Raw genomic sequence first — 15,591 nt, 5'->3', positions numbered from 1 at the left:
GCAGATATGTATCCACTTAGGCAGCTGGAACTAAACTGAACTGGTCCCTTAAGGCCCCTGTATATATACTACTATTTATATTACTGGAAAGTTCTAGAAGTTATTCCAAGTTTACTCAGCACTGAATCTATCTGGAAAGTTCTGGAAAAAAGGTACATTTCAAAGTATCACTGTCCTGGTCACAAAAGCAAAGTTTGTGGGGAAGAATTGCCATTTTCCATACTTTTGAAGGATATGCAATTAGGAAATAACACTTACTACCCAGGGACCAAAAAATAAATAAAATGATTTGTTACACGGTGTAATTACTCGGTACCCAGTCTTTCTTTCTCATCACATTCAATTCATACTGCAAACTCACATATCAGCAAAAACATTATTTATTTTGTCGTGGCGCTGTAGATTTAGTAGTCACGTAGCAGCTGAAGGAGCTGTTCACATAAAAAAAAAACCTCTCTAGATTTGTTTTAAAAAGTTGAAAAACTTTTTAACTTGGCACAGCATCTAAAAAGAGCTGCACTCTTGCACAATATGCTAGTATTTTAGCACAGAGTTCTGTCTGCATCAGTGGGACATTGCAAGCTTTCACAGACTATTAACAGAACCAAACATTATGAAAATCATTGTTTTCTTGTAGTTTTTTACAAGAAATTTTCAACCCTTCTCTTCGGTGACACTTTAAAGGAATTTTAAATAAATTCGCAAGGATTGCTGGTTCAGTAGTAAAGACGAAAAGCAAAAAATCGTCAAAATGAATGGAAGTAACGTTTCATAAACATCACTGATAGGACTGCTTTTCACTGTTTTGTTTGTCTAGTTTCATTGTGTTTGAAGCAGCTGGAGAAGAGAACACATCAACAGCTCAAACACATAATCTTGGCTCTTGTCCTAGAGCAGTACAGGATTATGGGGGATTACAGGAGGATCAGGATGCCCCCTCCCGCCCTGTTGTTCTGCTGGACATGAGTACATTGCAGAAGGCACTGGGTATTCTGTGAAGGCCTCACGGGTGCAACACTTCCCTACTGAGAGGAAGGGTATTGTTTCCCACAAGGCCTGAAATAAAAACCTTTGAAAAGCTCTTCTGAATGCAAAACTAAAATCTATCAAGAATATGTACACATCTGGCAGGACAATGCCTTTCAATGCAAGCAAAACTTTCCTTGGCTGCTGAGAACTTTTATTCTATGGATAGGGAGGATGGTCGATTAGTTGTTCATTGTCCAAATTGATTAATGAGGTAAAATAGTTCATCTAGATCATCCAATCAATAAAAAATACTGTCGGATTTCAAATTGCCTGCTATGAGCATAAAATAATGTTTCTGTTATATGCATATGTGTAACGGTAGCCAGCTGGTAGTTAGCTGTGCAGTGTGTAAACCTCACTCCCCTCAAGAGGCGCACTAGTGGCTGAAGCAAGAGGCTGTAGCCAGGACCGGTTACAGTGGTGCCGTGACCCAAATAGACGTGAGGTTTAGGGGGTGAGTGTAACGGTAGCCAGCAGGTAGGTAGTTGCGCGGTATGTGTAAACTTCACTCCCCTGGCCTCAAGAGGCACACTAGCGACTGACACTAGAGGCTGTAGCCTTTAGCCTCCTCATTAGCATACCTACCTCCCATGCCAGAGACCCTGGTTTGAATCCCGCTCGGAGCGGGCTGAGAAGAACTGGTTACATATGCATGTAAGTCTCTGTTGTTTAGTGAGAAATATATATATGGCATAAGTGGCATTCAGCTGATCACAAAGTATAGTCAGGACATTACTGATGTAAAAAAAGCACCATCACAATTTGAAAAGTAATTTTTATCAAATCTAGACAGGCCCCATTTCCAGCATCCATCACTCCAACACCTTATCATTGAGTAATCATGCTAATTTTCTAATTTCTGTCAAACACTCTTGAAAGCTATTTGGTTGGTTAAATGAAGCATAACTTTGTCTTTGCATTTGTTTTTGATTTGCCACAGTATGCAATAGACTGTCATGTCTTAAGGTCAATATTAGGTCAAAAATGGCAAAAAAGAAACAGATTTCTCTAGAAACTCGTCAGTCAATCATTGTTTTGAGGAATGGAGTCTATACAATGCATGGAATTGACATAAAACTGAAGATTTCATACAAAGTGTACACTACAGTCTTCAAAAACAAAGCACAATTGGCTCTAACAAGGACCGAAAGTGATGTGGAAGACCAGATGTACAAAAAAGAGGATATGTACATCAGAGTCTCTAGTTTGAGAAATAGACACCTCACATGTCCTCAGCTGACAGCTTCATTGAATTCTACCTGCTCAACACCAGTTTCATGTACAACAGTAAAGAGAAGACTCAGGTCTTATGGGAAGAATTGCAAAGAAAAAGCCACTTTTGAAACAGAAAAACAAAAAGAAAAGGTTAGAGTGGGCAAAGAAACACAGACATTGGACAACAGATAATTGGAAAAGAGTGTTATGGATCTTAACCCCATTGAGCTTTTGTGGTATCAGCTAGACTGTAAGGTGCTTGAGAAGTGCCCGAAAAGACAGCCACATCTATACCAAGTGCTACAGGAAGTGTGGGGTGAAATGTCACCTGAGGATCTGGACAAACTGACAGCTAGAATACCAAGGCTGTCATTGCTGCACATGGAGGATTTTTTTTATGAGAACTCTGACACTGAAAAAAATTCAAACTGTAATTGTCCTGACTATACATTGTGATCAGTTGAATGCCACTTTGGTGAATAAATGTACCAATCTCTTTCCATAAGAGCAAAATTTGTACATTATTCCAAACATTTGCCCGCCAGTATGTGTATATATAAAGTAAATATATTTGGCCAATTTTTTTTTTTTTTCAGTCAGATTTAATTCAAAATGAATTTGTTGCTATCTGTGCTATTTTTTAATTGTTAGGGTTAGGTGTGTTGCATTCTGTTGTGCTCCATACATCTGTTTTTGAATCCAAGAATGCACCCTGTGTAAACGCCAAAACATGTCTGATTAGGGTCACCTACTAAAAATATGTTGTTTTTTTTTTGCACATTCTTACTTTCTATACCATAAAGATGAACTATTCCTACTTTCTGTCTCATTGGGTTCCCCCTCAGACCACTAAAGGCTCCCCAGTGAGATCACTAATGCCAGTAAGTGTCAACATCTCATTGCGTAGCAAATAGTGGCAGAAAGAGCCAAGAGGCAAAAAGGAAAAAACTATTTGGGAAGGAAACTTCATCTTGCTATAAACTCTTTGTGGTACCATTGATAAAGAAGCAGTTTCCAGGACTATAGCAGCTTTCATAGTCCCCAGTGAACAATATAATTCCTGACACTCCACAGGCAGTGTATGGCACCGGCTCCAAGTACTCACTGTTCTTTAATAACAAGTGTATGGCTGTAAAAGTCAGCTTCCTCAGAGGAGCAATCAGATCCTTTACAGCAGTGTTCCTCAGAGGAATGTACGCTTTGTGATGCAACTCTTTAGCTAAAAGGGTATTGATATTCAGTTTCAGATTCAACTTATTGTCATTGTGCAGTATATGCATACAGAGACAATGAAATGTATGCTGGTTCACAAGCTAGACCAGTACTAAACCACCTGGACCCCTTTTCAGTGGGGTGAGCATCAGAATAAGCAATCTTAATAATGGAGACGAGGAAGTGTTTCAAATCTATCTCACTATGTTATGAATGGGTTTTATGGTTTTACTCATCTGCTGAGTTGATAGATAATATATCCCTATCTCATAAAGCATTAATCGTAAATACATGACTTAATCTGTGGACAATTAATATGGATGATTGATGAAAATCACATACAAAAGAGTGTTACTAATATGCTCCCCATAATGACAAAAGCAAGAAATTTAAACAGATCTATGACCAATGGCATTAAAGGTTGTGTTTCTGTTTGTTCATGACTGATCCCACAATAACACTTTATTTTAGGATAACAACTAGACCTCTTCAAAATATGTACTTAAAAGCCCTTATAAACTGATTGCAATGCATTATAAGAACTTATCTTGTTGTTTATTGCACCTGTTTTATGAAGGGTCATTTAAGTTATTTTGAGCAGATGTTAATTTGGGAGGCTTTTATTTAGAATGGGATTAGTTAATTATCCAGAAAACTATTTGACTAACTTGTGACAATGCAATTGATTGGTTTACCACAAGATAACTCTTGTTTTTCTTTATCACTGTCATTCACTGTCCTTTTTGTGCAGTACATACATATATAAGAAAAACCTTCATTCATAAGGGATCTTTTTATTTTTCAAGTTGGCTTTGTAGAACACAAAGAGCATCTCTTGCCACTGACATCTTGTTACTGTGAGAGCCTGTGAGTTTAAATAATAATCTGGGTAATAAATAATCAGGTACTTGCTAATATGACTATTACTGTTGCTCATTCATAGGGTTAGGATTGCTCTAATCCCCTCATGGGAAAGATACCTCAATTTATGCTGATTATTGAGGACACTTGTTCTAGCAATTTTCTAAGCAATCTGACTCCCACTTGACAAATGGTCTAAAAGGGGACCCAAGCCATATCTAGGGACCAGAATAGGATAGAAACCTGAGCTCTTTTGACTTGGGCCAGTAAGTAACCACCTTGCAACCACCCAGGCCACTCTGTCTACTGCATACTGCCTTGGACCTTCAACATGATCACACAGCAAATTGACATGCTGCATCCAAAAGTTAATGTACCCTGAAATTAACCCCATTCTGCCCAATTACTGACAAACTACATGACCCATCAGACATTTTAGCATCAATTCAAGCGTGAATACATCTCCTAGAGCTACTGCGTTGCACGAGGAACCTCTGAGAAAGGTTCTTGTCCTGTGCAAACCAGTTAGTAATCGTGTTCACAAAAATGTATTAGCTAAATTTGGAAGTTGCAGTTTCACTCTACAATAAAACATTTGACTGAACTGATGGTTAGGTTTAGGGTTGGGGTTTAGGTTGGGAGTAGAGATAATAAAATATACATACTTATTGACTGCATTATATCATTTACAACTAAAAATAAAACTCACACGCCCTTATGTTCAACAACATTTCCAGTTTTAGCCACTGCGGGAAGTAATTAAATTTGTTGGACTGATTTTATGTAGCAAAATGTTCGACCTACTGTTACTGAATTCACAGTGTGATAAGTCTAAAAACCTTAAGGGGGTCGCACATTGGACGTATCTGGAGGACGAAACGGCACATTCTAAAATTCAAAACAATAGTTTTCTATGAATATATGCACACCGTCTAGCAACGACTCTTATGGCAGCACCACGGAGCGCAACTTTTCATTAAATTCAACCCTAATCATTATCAAAGGACATTGTGTGGAAAAGGATTTGACAACTTGAATTAAACCTATTCAATGCTACATATAGAGACATTTCTTAATAAATGATGGCATTTCAAATCATCCGTGTTTGCACAGTTGCACCTGTTTCATACACTAGCCTCAAAACTCTTCAATGTCACTTTGTAAATTAAAACCTTTGTAATTTTTTTGCAATATGGTGACTAGATTCTAAACTTTGGATTTCCACCTGTCCTGCACTGATGCCACCTATGTGCGATACCTGTGCCTTGTGCTAACCGTGATGCGGCATGGCGCTTCTCATCCAGTGTGCAGCCGGCTTTAGCATTAGACTAAAAATTATTCAAACACAATTCCACCACTACAAAGTAAAACATAAAACTCTCCGGATGCTTACAGCTCAGTCATACTGGCTGAAGATAACAGCATCCCCTAGATCTCAGAGAACTGCTCTGCACCCAAGAGTTATGCAGTCTGCAGGGATGTACCTTTGTCAGAATTAGAGCCCCTCTCTTTCCGAAAGAACACTGTCAGAGTGCAGCAAGTGCAAAGCAGAAGTTAATGTATTTTGTCAGCGCTGGCAGCCCTGCGAGCCAAGAGCTATTAACTCTGAAAGGGAAAGGCATTTCCTCCTTGTAAATGCCATATTAAATTATTATTATTATTTCATTTGGTTACAGGGAAAAGCCTATTGGAGCATTATTGCCCTAGGTGAGTTGTGACTTGTAAAATGGAGAGTGGGATATTTGTTAAGGCCACCATGAGATTGGGGACAGGGCAAAATAATTACTATGTTACTCAGGTGTCTATAGACTACCTTCAACATAAATCTTTGGTGCTACAGAGCTCACATCTTGGCCTGGAAAACCCAAATCTTGAATTATACATTTAAGTAGCCTAACCCCGTAGTTAAAAATAATGTCTGAGACATAATAATGCATTGACCTCATTGGCAGCACACAAAATGTATTCCCATGAGGCCTTTCTATGTTTACATTTTTTCACATTGAGTAATTATCACCTAGTTTTGTTGCAACAATAACAGGATTGTAGGAAAACATTCTTAGTTCATCATGGTCTTCTGGAGATGTGGTTCTTCTCAGCAGTGCTGAGATCTCCAGGGCTAGACCGGGTTTGCCAGGTGCGATTTGTAAAGCAGGGGAGATTGCTCTGTAGGTCGATTTGACACCATAGGGGCTGAACTTGGCATCCCAATATATTGGACTAGTTTAAAGATATAACTGCAAAACGTGATATTCTCAACTTTTGGGTTAGTGTGACCTCCATTTAACTGGGGAGCTTGCCAAAAATGGTCTGCTCTGTGCAAAGTGATACCCTGTAAATTTCACTCTGAAGAATTGCATGTCATTAACACGTCCATATATCTGAATAATTAGAGCCACGGTCTGGCTACTATACTGAGCTTTTCTAGCACCCATAACTGGGCGCTTAGCCAGGGATTATTACCGAAAGTTTTCGAGATTTAGCATTTTGTTGCATGACCTTACAGGCCATAATTGTTCCTCGCAAGCTGGTATGATGCCAAAACAAAAATGGATAAGGTGGATAACTCATAGTGATGACAGGCTTTATTTAATGTACCTGGGGTAAAATCTAAATTAAGCTCACCATTAAAGCGCAGGTCCTCCCTCATTGCAAAGATTTAGGAATGCTTGATGTCAGAATCAGATGATGCTTTCTGTAACGAAGGCTGTGATTCATTAAAGTTTTTCAGAGGTTCCTTTTGTGTGCCCAACAGGCAAACCGACGGGGTATGGGCCTAGTTCGAGAAGGACACACAACCGTGGCATCGTGGACGAATGCTGCTTTCAGAGCTGTGAACTGCGACGGCTTGAGATGTACTGTGCACCTGTGAAGTCTGGCAAAGCTCCACGATCTCTGCGAGCACAACGGCACACAGATATCCCAAAGACACCAAAGGTGGGCATTAGAAATATACAGATGGATACTCAGCTACTGCGGTCACATTGATTTTACAACAATAGAACACCCTCGTGGGGGCTACAGTGGGGTCCAAAAGTCTGAGACCACATTGAAAACCTAGGATTTTTACATCTTTTTTAAACCTGGCAAAGTTTGAAAAGTGTAAAACAAATAAAAGTTAGGACATAAAATGTCAGAAGGTCAGATTTCTTTGCATCAATTGAAGCACACAAGAAGCTCTTTGGAGCATTCATCAAATCATGCTAGCTAACATAGATCATAATTTCTTGCACAAACTTGTGGAGTCCATGTCAGCTCGAGTACATGCCATCATGATGCAAAATGTGGACATACCAAATACTAAGAAATTCATGTAAAAAAAATTTAATTCAAGTTTTCTCTCAAATTTTTGTGCAGAGGAAAAATGAAATGAAAATTTTAGTTTTAAATTAGAAAAATGCAAAACAGGACTATTTTCACCAGTGGTCTCAGACATTTGGACCTCACTGCACATACTTGTGCAACCCTGAGGCAAATGCTATAATATTCTTAGTGGATGCAGGTTGCTACATTTACTTATTAATTAATAATTTAGTTATTTTTATAAAGAACAAATGTCTTAAGAAATGTATGAACTGTGCTGATTTCATTCCTCTGCAGAAACCTATAACTGGACATAGCCACTCATCCTGTAAGGTATGTATTTCCTCAGTCCGAAAGCGAGCCAATGACTATGTTTACATGCATTTAAGAAAAAGTTAATTATAGGGTTTTTGCAGAAACGTCATTTAAAAAAGATCACAGATTTACTTTTGCCGCTTAAGGGTTTAAGAGAAAGCGGTTTAACACACCTAGTTTTCTCCTTGAGAACGTGGCTTAATGTGACTGCATAAGCTACGTTCTGATGGGTGTTTAAAGAGTGGACATGTGCGAATATACTGAATAACAAACGTCATGGGATGGACCCCAACAACAATTCAACACATTGGAAAGAATTGTTATATTTCGCAGAGTACAGTGGAAAAAGCACATACACTATAAATTAAAAACATTTATATTGGGGAATTCCGGAATTTTCCGTAAGAGGGAAACCCCACTATTGCATCGCAATTCCGCTGCAAGTCTCAATGCAAGTTAAGGAAACAAAAACAGAAACAGCTCTGGAATATCTGGAAGTAAAGTGAAGCAACCAAGAATAAAATAGCATAGTCTTTCTGGAATGCCATGTTTGTTATTCACACAAGTGTCACTGGGAAATGACGTTGCTGTGGAGAAGGCTGTAAAGTGTTTGCCACTTATACAGTGTAATAACAGGAACACTTCTTTCTCCCAATAAGCTGCTTTCTGGTGTCCATGTAAACGTTGTCATTGTTAACTATGCTGTTTCTGTGGATGACAATCTTATTGAGCTTGAATGCTTGAATAATAACTCTTAAGTGCAGTGCAGTTTCTCACATTGTGTCTGTATTAAAGGAATATTTCAAAAATTTTAAATAATTTACTCACCATTATATCATTCCCAACCCATATGGCTTTCTTTCTAATGCGCAACACAATGGAAATAACTTGGCTGAATTGAATACAATGGCAGTAGACAGCACTTAAAAATGTCTTAAAAGTATTTCATGCATCCAAGTCTTCGAAAGTCTTACTATTACTTTGTCTAATAAACAAACCATAATTTAAGTTCTCTTGCAAATCAATTCAAAACTGCGAACAGCACTGAAATCCAAAATGACGGGTACGACAATAACAAAAAAATGTGGATGTTATTGACGTGTTGCCATATTGGATTTCAGCACATTTGTCTGTGCTGTTTGCTGTTTTGATTTGATTTAAGAGTGAATAAGGACATCATACAAAGTGATCGTATGCCTCCAAAAGACTTGGAAATCTGGAGCATGGACTACTTCTATGATACTTCTGGGTGCTTTATTAAGGATTAAAATGAGTGACTGTCTACTGCCATTGTATTGAATTCAGCCAATGTGATTTTCATTCAATTATTTCTTTTTGTGTTCCATACACTCAAAAAAATATTTTAGCCTATTATATTAGATGTATCCATTTCAATTTAATAAAAAAATTCCATCTAATTGAATTGCCTAATCTTTAACCATATAAAGTGTATACAGTAAATCTTTAAAAAAGTTTTATTAATTACATTTTCTTCAAGACTATTCAATTCAATTAGATGGAAATGTGTTGTTAAATTGAAATGGATACATCTTAAAAATAGGCAAATTGTTTTTTTTTAGTGTATAAGATAGTCATACGGGTTTATAACGACATGAGGGGGAGAATTTTTAGTTTTGGTAAAACTATGACTTACTCATTTCAGATCTGAGAGATTAACATCGGTACATTGTGCTGTGATACGTTCGCAAGGAAAAAGCAACTCATCTCTCACCTCAGCTGCCCAAATGTGGGCCATCCTTTTAAGTGCTTTCAGAGTTCCTGTCTCACAAAAGAAAACCATTAGCAAGTGAACTGCCTAAGTGGTTTTTGTGGTAGACCTGCATACGCTCTCCACAGACATATTTCTGCACCCATACGTCATGCGCTGGAAGCGGAGTCTAAGGTCACCTTAGATTTCTGCAAGCTAAGTTCAGAGGGCTCACGTACTGGCCTTTCTCTTTCACTTCTTGCATGCGGTTTCAATCTGAGCTTAGCTTTCGTGAATTGCACTTATTAATCTTGCTGCGGTAAAGGCTTTTCATGTGTTGCTTTGACAGTTGATTTCCTCAGCATTATGAAATAACAATCCCTTCACCAAACAGCTGTGTTGTTATGGGCACAAACGGCCAATTTGTGACCCAGCGCTGTTCGCCTCTCCTTTGTCAGCTTTCTCATTTCTGTCTCAGTTACTTCTCATGATCTGAACCAACACTAGTTCAGATTTCCCATGGTCATGGAAGTTTCTATGGTTAATACACATATTTCTAGTTTTGCTTTGCTCTAAAAAAATTATTGGCTATAGAAATTGCTCTTTTGTAAATTAAAACACAATACAAAATGACTTTCCATTTTTGATTTTCATCCAAAAGTGGGAAATCTGTCATACTGTACTCACCCTCATGTCTTTCTTATGCAGAAATCAAAAATATACAAAAATATATTTTTAAATGAATATCCAAGTCCAGTCCGGCTTTTCAAAGCAATGGCAGTTGATAGTGATTCATTTTTAAACTTAAAAAAGGAGGCAAAAGTACCATAAAAGTAGCCCATGCAAAGTCTGAAGACATATTCATTTGGTCAGAATGGTTAAAAGTCTAAATGATTCATTAGTGAATTAGTCTGAATCAAAATTATTTAAAAAAATGTATCTACATTAATTAAAAACAAATGCAAAGCTATAAAATGTATTGATCAAAAAGGGTAGGGATTGTGCTTATTGGCTTTCTTTCTCTCATTCAATTTCAGGAGGTTCATCAGAAGAATTCAAGTCGAGGAAACACAGGGGGCAGAAACTATCGTATGTAGAGGACAGCAGAGGGACTGGTTAAGAAGGATAAGTGAAATTACTGGACAGCAGAAAACAGGGGAAGAGAGAAAGGGTGTGGACTTACTTGGTCCTCCATGGATGTGCTCCACTGTAAAAAAAATCGAATTAACAACAAGATACTGGACGAATAACCCCAATGTAAGAAAAACAAACTTGCAACTAAAGAGAAAATCTGATGATTTTATAGACTGCACCATTCAGTTCCAAACTGGGGGGAAAAGATCTAATGGAAAAACAAACTAAATTAGCTGCTATATAAATCCAAATGATAACTGTTCTTTTACATCCTTGTGTGAACTGTGGAACCCAGTGGATGCTGATGCTTCTTATAGTGCCATTGCCAAAATATTTACCCCTCTCAATTGTCCAATTGTCAATATTCCACTAAATTTGAATGGCAGGATAGCAACTGGAAAAGAGGTAATAGGTGACTAGAGCACAGGTAAAGGCCTTCTCTAAAACAAGTACCCACATCAAAGCATTGAATCACTCATACAGAGAATTATGAAAAAGTCAGAATCTAGTGCAAGAAGGTTTCAATAGTATTTTTATCACACTTATCAAGCTAATTTGATCTCAGACTTGTTAGATGTCTTATATGGTCATGTGATACAAGCTCCACAGCTGAGAAAGGAGTTTGCAGCCAGATCGTGTTCGACAGATCACGTTGACAAGAAAGGCTGTCTAGACAGTTTATACCAGATGGAAGTCTTGCAAAACAGATGCACAGAGAGATGATTGTTTCATAGAAACAATTATATTCTTATTTGATGTAATGTGCAAGACCAGATCAAGGGAGATTATACAAACGCCTTATGCAGAGGTGCTCCAAAGAGGCTGAGAGCCACTACATGGCAATTTAGGATTGATTGAAAATGGCCTACACCTTATTTTTGTGTGTTTGATAGCCTGGGGAGGATTTTTTTTGTGCTTTTTTAATCATTTTAAATGAATGGTTTTCCTTCATTAAAGATGAAAAGGGAGGTGAAAGCCATTCAAATGAACAGTTATCCACATGCATATACACCAGTGTATCAGTACGCACAGGAAGGACAGAGGGAAGACTAAATCAACCACAAAAACTGCTACTAATCATAACGTATACACACAAAGAATAACATACAATAAGTAAAGCTTATGACACTCATCTGAAACCTAACATGACAAATGGGATACCCTACGGTGTTGTGGACTTCACGGCTTTGCGCAAAAAACACTATGAGGCTTTAAGTCAACATGAAGTGCACCATTTGCAACAGTGCCTGAGTCGCAAATGGTTATCATACAGGAAGATGCATCTTTTTGGCAAAAGACTGGTCAGATGAGGTGGAGTGATACTCCCCAGCTTCATTAAACCCCAATCCAAGCCACTGCCACAGGGGTTGTGGAGTGTGACCTGGCTGTTTGCACATTTCCTCTGCATGGATACCCCACTCTCTGACCCCAACGGATCACGTCAACCCACACTGTCTACTCTGTAACTCTATACTCTACCTATATTAACCTTTGCATCCTCTAACCATAATCATATGTGATGGCATCATATAGCTGAACCATATAAAAGATCAACCCACTGTATAATGGTGCTATTTTGTAGTTTGTTACTTGCAGGGGTTGGCTGACATCAAAGATGGCTTAATGTTGGAAGTCTTCCCTTTTGCACAGCCTTGTGGCCACCATTGTAATAATATTCTCTTTTTATTTTTAAGCTATTTCAAAAAAGGTAACTCGAGTCAACGAGTAAAAGTATTTTTGAGAGCACTGTTAAAGCATGGAATAAGGAAAGAACTAATTATATTGCGAACCCCTGCTGGTTAATTGCTCTTTTGTTTTCTTTAATGTTTCTAAATTATTCTCATTCTGAATCATTAATCAAACCTATGCCAAATACAGTTGTGGCCAAAAATATTAGCACCCTTGGTAAATATGAACAAAGAAATCTGCATTGTTTATCCTTTTGATCTTTCATTAAAAAAATCATACAAATCTAACCTTTAATTGAAAACAATTGAAACGGGAAATATCTAATTATTAAATAAATATTTTTCTCCAAAGCATTGGCCATAACCATTGGCCCCCTTTTATTCAATACTTTTTGCAACCTCCCTTTGCCAAGAGAACAGCTCTGAGTCTTCTCCTATAATGCCTAATGAGGTTGGAGAACACCTGGCAAGGGATCTTAGACCATTCCTCCATACAGAATCTCTCCAGGTCCTTCAAATTCAGAGGACCATGTTGGTGGACTCTCCTCTTCAGTTCACCCCACAAATGATCTATGAGGTTCAGGTCAGGGGACTGGGAGGGCCATGGCAGAACCTTGATTTTGTGGTCAGTGACCCATTTTTGTGTTGATTTTGATATTTGTTTTGGATCATTGTCCTGCTAGAAAATCCAACCAGGGCTGATTGTAAGCTTTCTGGCACAGGCAGCCAGGTTAAGATTTTCTATCTGTTGGTATTTGATAGCGTCCGTGATGCCATGTATCCGAACAAGATATCCAGGACCTCTGGCAGAAAAACAGCCCCACATCATTAAAGATCCACCACCACATTTAACCTTGGGCATTGGGTACTTCCTCTCTGTGTGCGCCAAACCCATCTCTGACCATAGAACCCAGTCCCATTTGAAGTTCCAGTAGTGTCTGGCAAACTGAAGATGCTTGAGTTTGTTGTTGGATAAGAGCAGAGGCTTTTTTTTCTTGAAACCCTCCCAATTTATTATATATTTTTTTAGACTTTCTCAACCTAAGACCCAACTAATTTCTGCAATTCTCCATCTGTGATCCTTGGAGATTCAATGGCCACTTGAACCATCCTCCTCACTGTGTGTGGAGACTATATAGATGCACATCCTTTTCCAGGCCGATCCTTAAGATATCCAGTTGATTGGAACATGTTAATTATTGCCCTGATGGTGGAAATGGGTATTTTCAATGCTTTAGCTACTTTCTTATGACCACTTACCATTTTGTGAAGCTCAACAACCTTTTGCCGCACATCAGAACCATATGCTTTAGTCTAAAACATTGTGATTGATGATTAAGGGAATTTGGCCTGTGTGTTACCTCATATTTATACCCCTGTGAAACAGGAAGGCATGGCTGACCAATTTCATGTTCCTAGTGACCCGGTTGCACTAAAAAAATCTGAAATATGAATGGGAATATACTTATGATATGTTATACTCACAAGAATTTCTAGAGGAGCCAATACCAACAGTAGGGGTGTAACCCCAGTGTCCTGGCCAAATTCCCCCTATTGGCCCCTATCTATCATGGCCTCGTATTAATCTCCATCCCTGAATTGGCTACATCACTCTACTCTTTCCACTCCACCAATAGCTGATGTGTGGTGGGCGTTCTGGCGCACTATGGCTGCCGTTGCATCATCCATATGCTATGTAAAGCGCTTTGAGTGCCTAGAAAAGCGCTATATAAAATGTAAGGAATTATTATTATTATTATTATATCTGTGGCTAATATGTTTTGGAGAAAAAGAGTTATTTCCCCTCTTTCAGTTAGTTTTACTTCAATTAAAGTTTAGATTTGTATGAATTTTGGAATGAAATATCAAAAGGAAAAACAATGCAGATTTTACAGCCATCTTTGCTCATATTTACCAAGGGTGCCAATATTTTTGGGCACCAGCGTAACGTTCCACACAGTATTGTGAACTTTACCAAGATTTCCATGCTCTATTTTCATTTATTTAGAGATTTTGGCACTGATTCTGTAACTTATTATGGATATGGAAATGATGCAGAACAGTCATCAATGTAATACAGAGAAGAGAAAGACTCTTTCCCTCCCTTTGAGTAATGACAGTAATACAGTATAGTTCAACCAGCTGGTTATAGTAGTGTGATAAGGCCAAAGTTGATGCCTGGCTGACATAAAGTAGTAAGAGTCTATTCAGGACATTTGTTTTTATTTTCCCCTGCCTATGTTTATACTCATCGATATGCCTAGGGAGGTTTATTAGGAAAATTACATCATTAGTGCGATGAAAAGGGATATTTATGTTTTAAATAGCAGCACATTATCCATGTAAAGAGAAATCATCTATCAACAGGATGATACAGATGGCTAAAAATGGCAACTAGCTTATGCTTTTTCAAATTCTCATCATAAATGTTGGGGTTTAGTGTGTTTGTATGATTGAACTGAATGCATATTATCTATTCCATTATCATTAAGCAACAATAGGAACAAAACTTGTAGAATCATATTCAATAGCTTCAGTCCACCCACCCATCTATATCATGTGCACATTAAAACTGAAGAGGTTTTAGAGGTAACAAATCTACAGCAATAAATGAGGTACCCGTATGAGATACTCGTGTAATACCAAAGACTTTAAATATCTGGTTATAGATTTGTTAGATTAATAGCTTTATGGCTGAAATCTGGGCAGCATTGCCTGTACTTGTTTAATCTTCAATTTGAATGACACACTAAAGAACATATTGTTACAGAAATAACATGCTTATTTTGAAGTCTGTTTCCTCTTAAATTTAATCTAGGACTGGGATTTAAGAGCTTCTAAAATGAGGTTCAGACAGGGGTGGGTAATGTATATCACTGTTGTGTTAGATTATTTTGCTTTTGATAGTTTATTTTACTTGCTTTTGATCATTTTTATCTGAACATGTCACTACATAAATTCTGAAACATTAACAGAATGGAATGGTAAATAATGGAACATTCTGGGCATTTGTCACTCGCATTGATCATTTCATTAAGCATTTTTTTTTTTATTGTAAGGCTTTCATTACTGGTGCTCTGTAAAAAATATGAAAATACTGACAGATTGTTCACCATTCCTGCTGAA

The 15,591-nt window shown here is 37.9% G+C and overlaps 1 protein-coding gene across 1 annotated transcript in view; it reads left to right on the top strand.

The window, feature by feature from the left end:
- LOC127637477 (insulin-like growth factor I, adult form) overlaps window positions 1-15,591 on the top strand; it is a 28,172-nt gene extending 12,581 nt beyond the window's left edge. Inside the window, exons 3-5 of the mRNA XM_052118567.1 lie at window positions 7,073-7,254; window positions 7,918-7,953; window positions 10,681-15,591. Of these exons, the coding sequence (XP_051974527.1) occupies window positions 7,073-7,254; window positions 7,918-7,953; window positions 10,681-10,740 (278 nt within the window). The 3' untranslated portion in view covers window positions 10,741-15,591. The remainder of the gene's footprint in view (window positions 1-7,072; window positions 7,255-7,917; window positions 7,954-10,680) is intronic.

This window comes from Xyrauchen texanus, chromosome 45, assembly GCF_025860055.1.
Source record: "Xyrauchen texanus isolate HMW12.3.18 chromosome 45, RBS_HiC_50CHRs, whole genome shotgun sequence".
Lineage (NCBI taxonomy): Eukaryota > Metazoa > Chordata > Actinopteri > Cypriniformes > Catostomidae > Xyrauchen > Xyrauchen texanus.
Note: the sequence above shows the minus strand (reverse complement) of the source record. Positions and strands in the feature narration are given on the sequence as shown.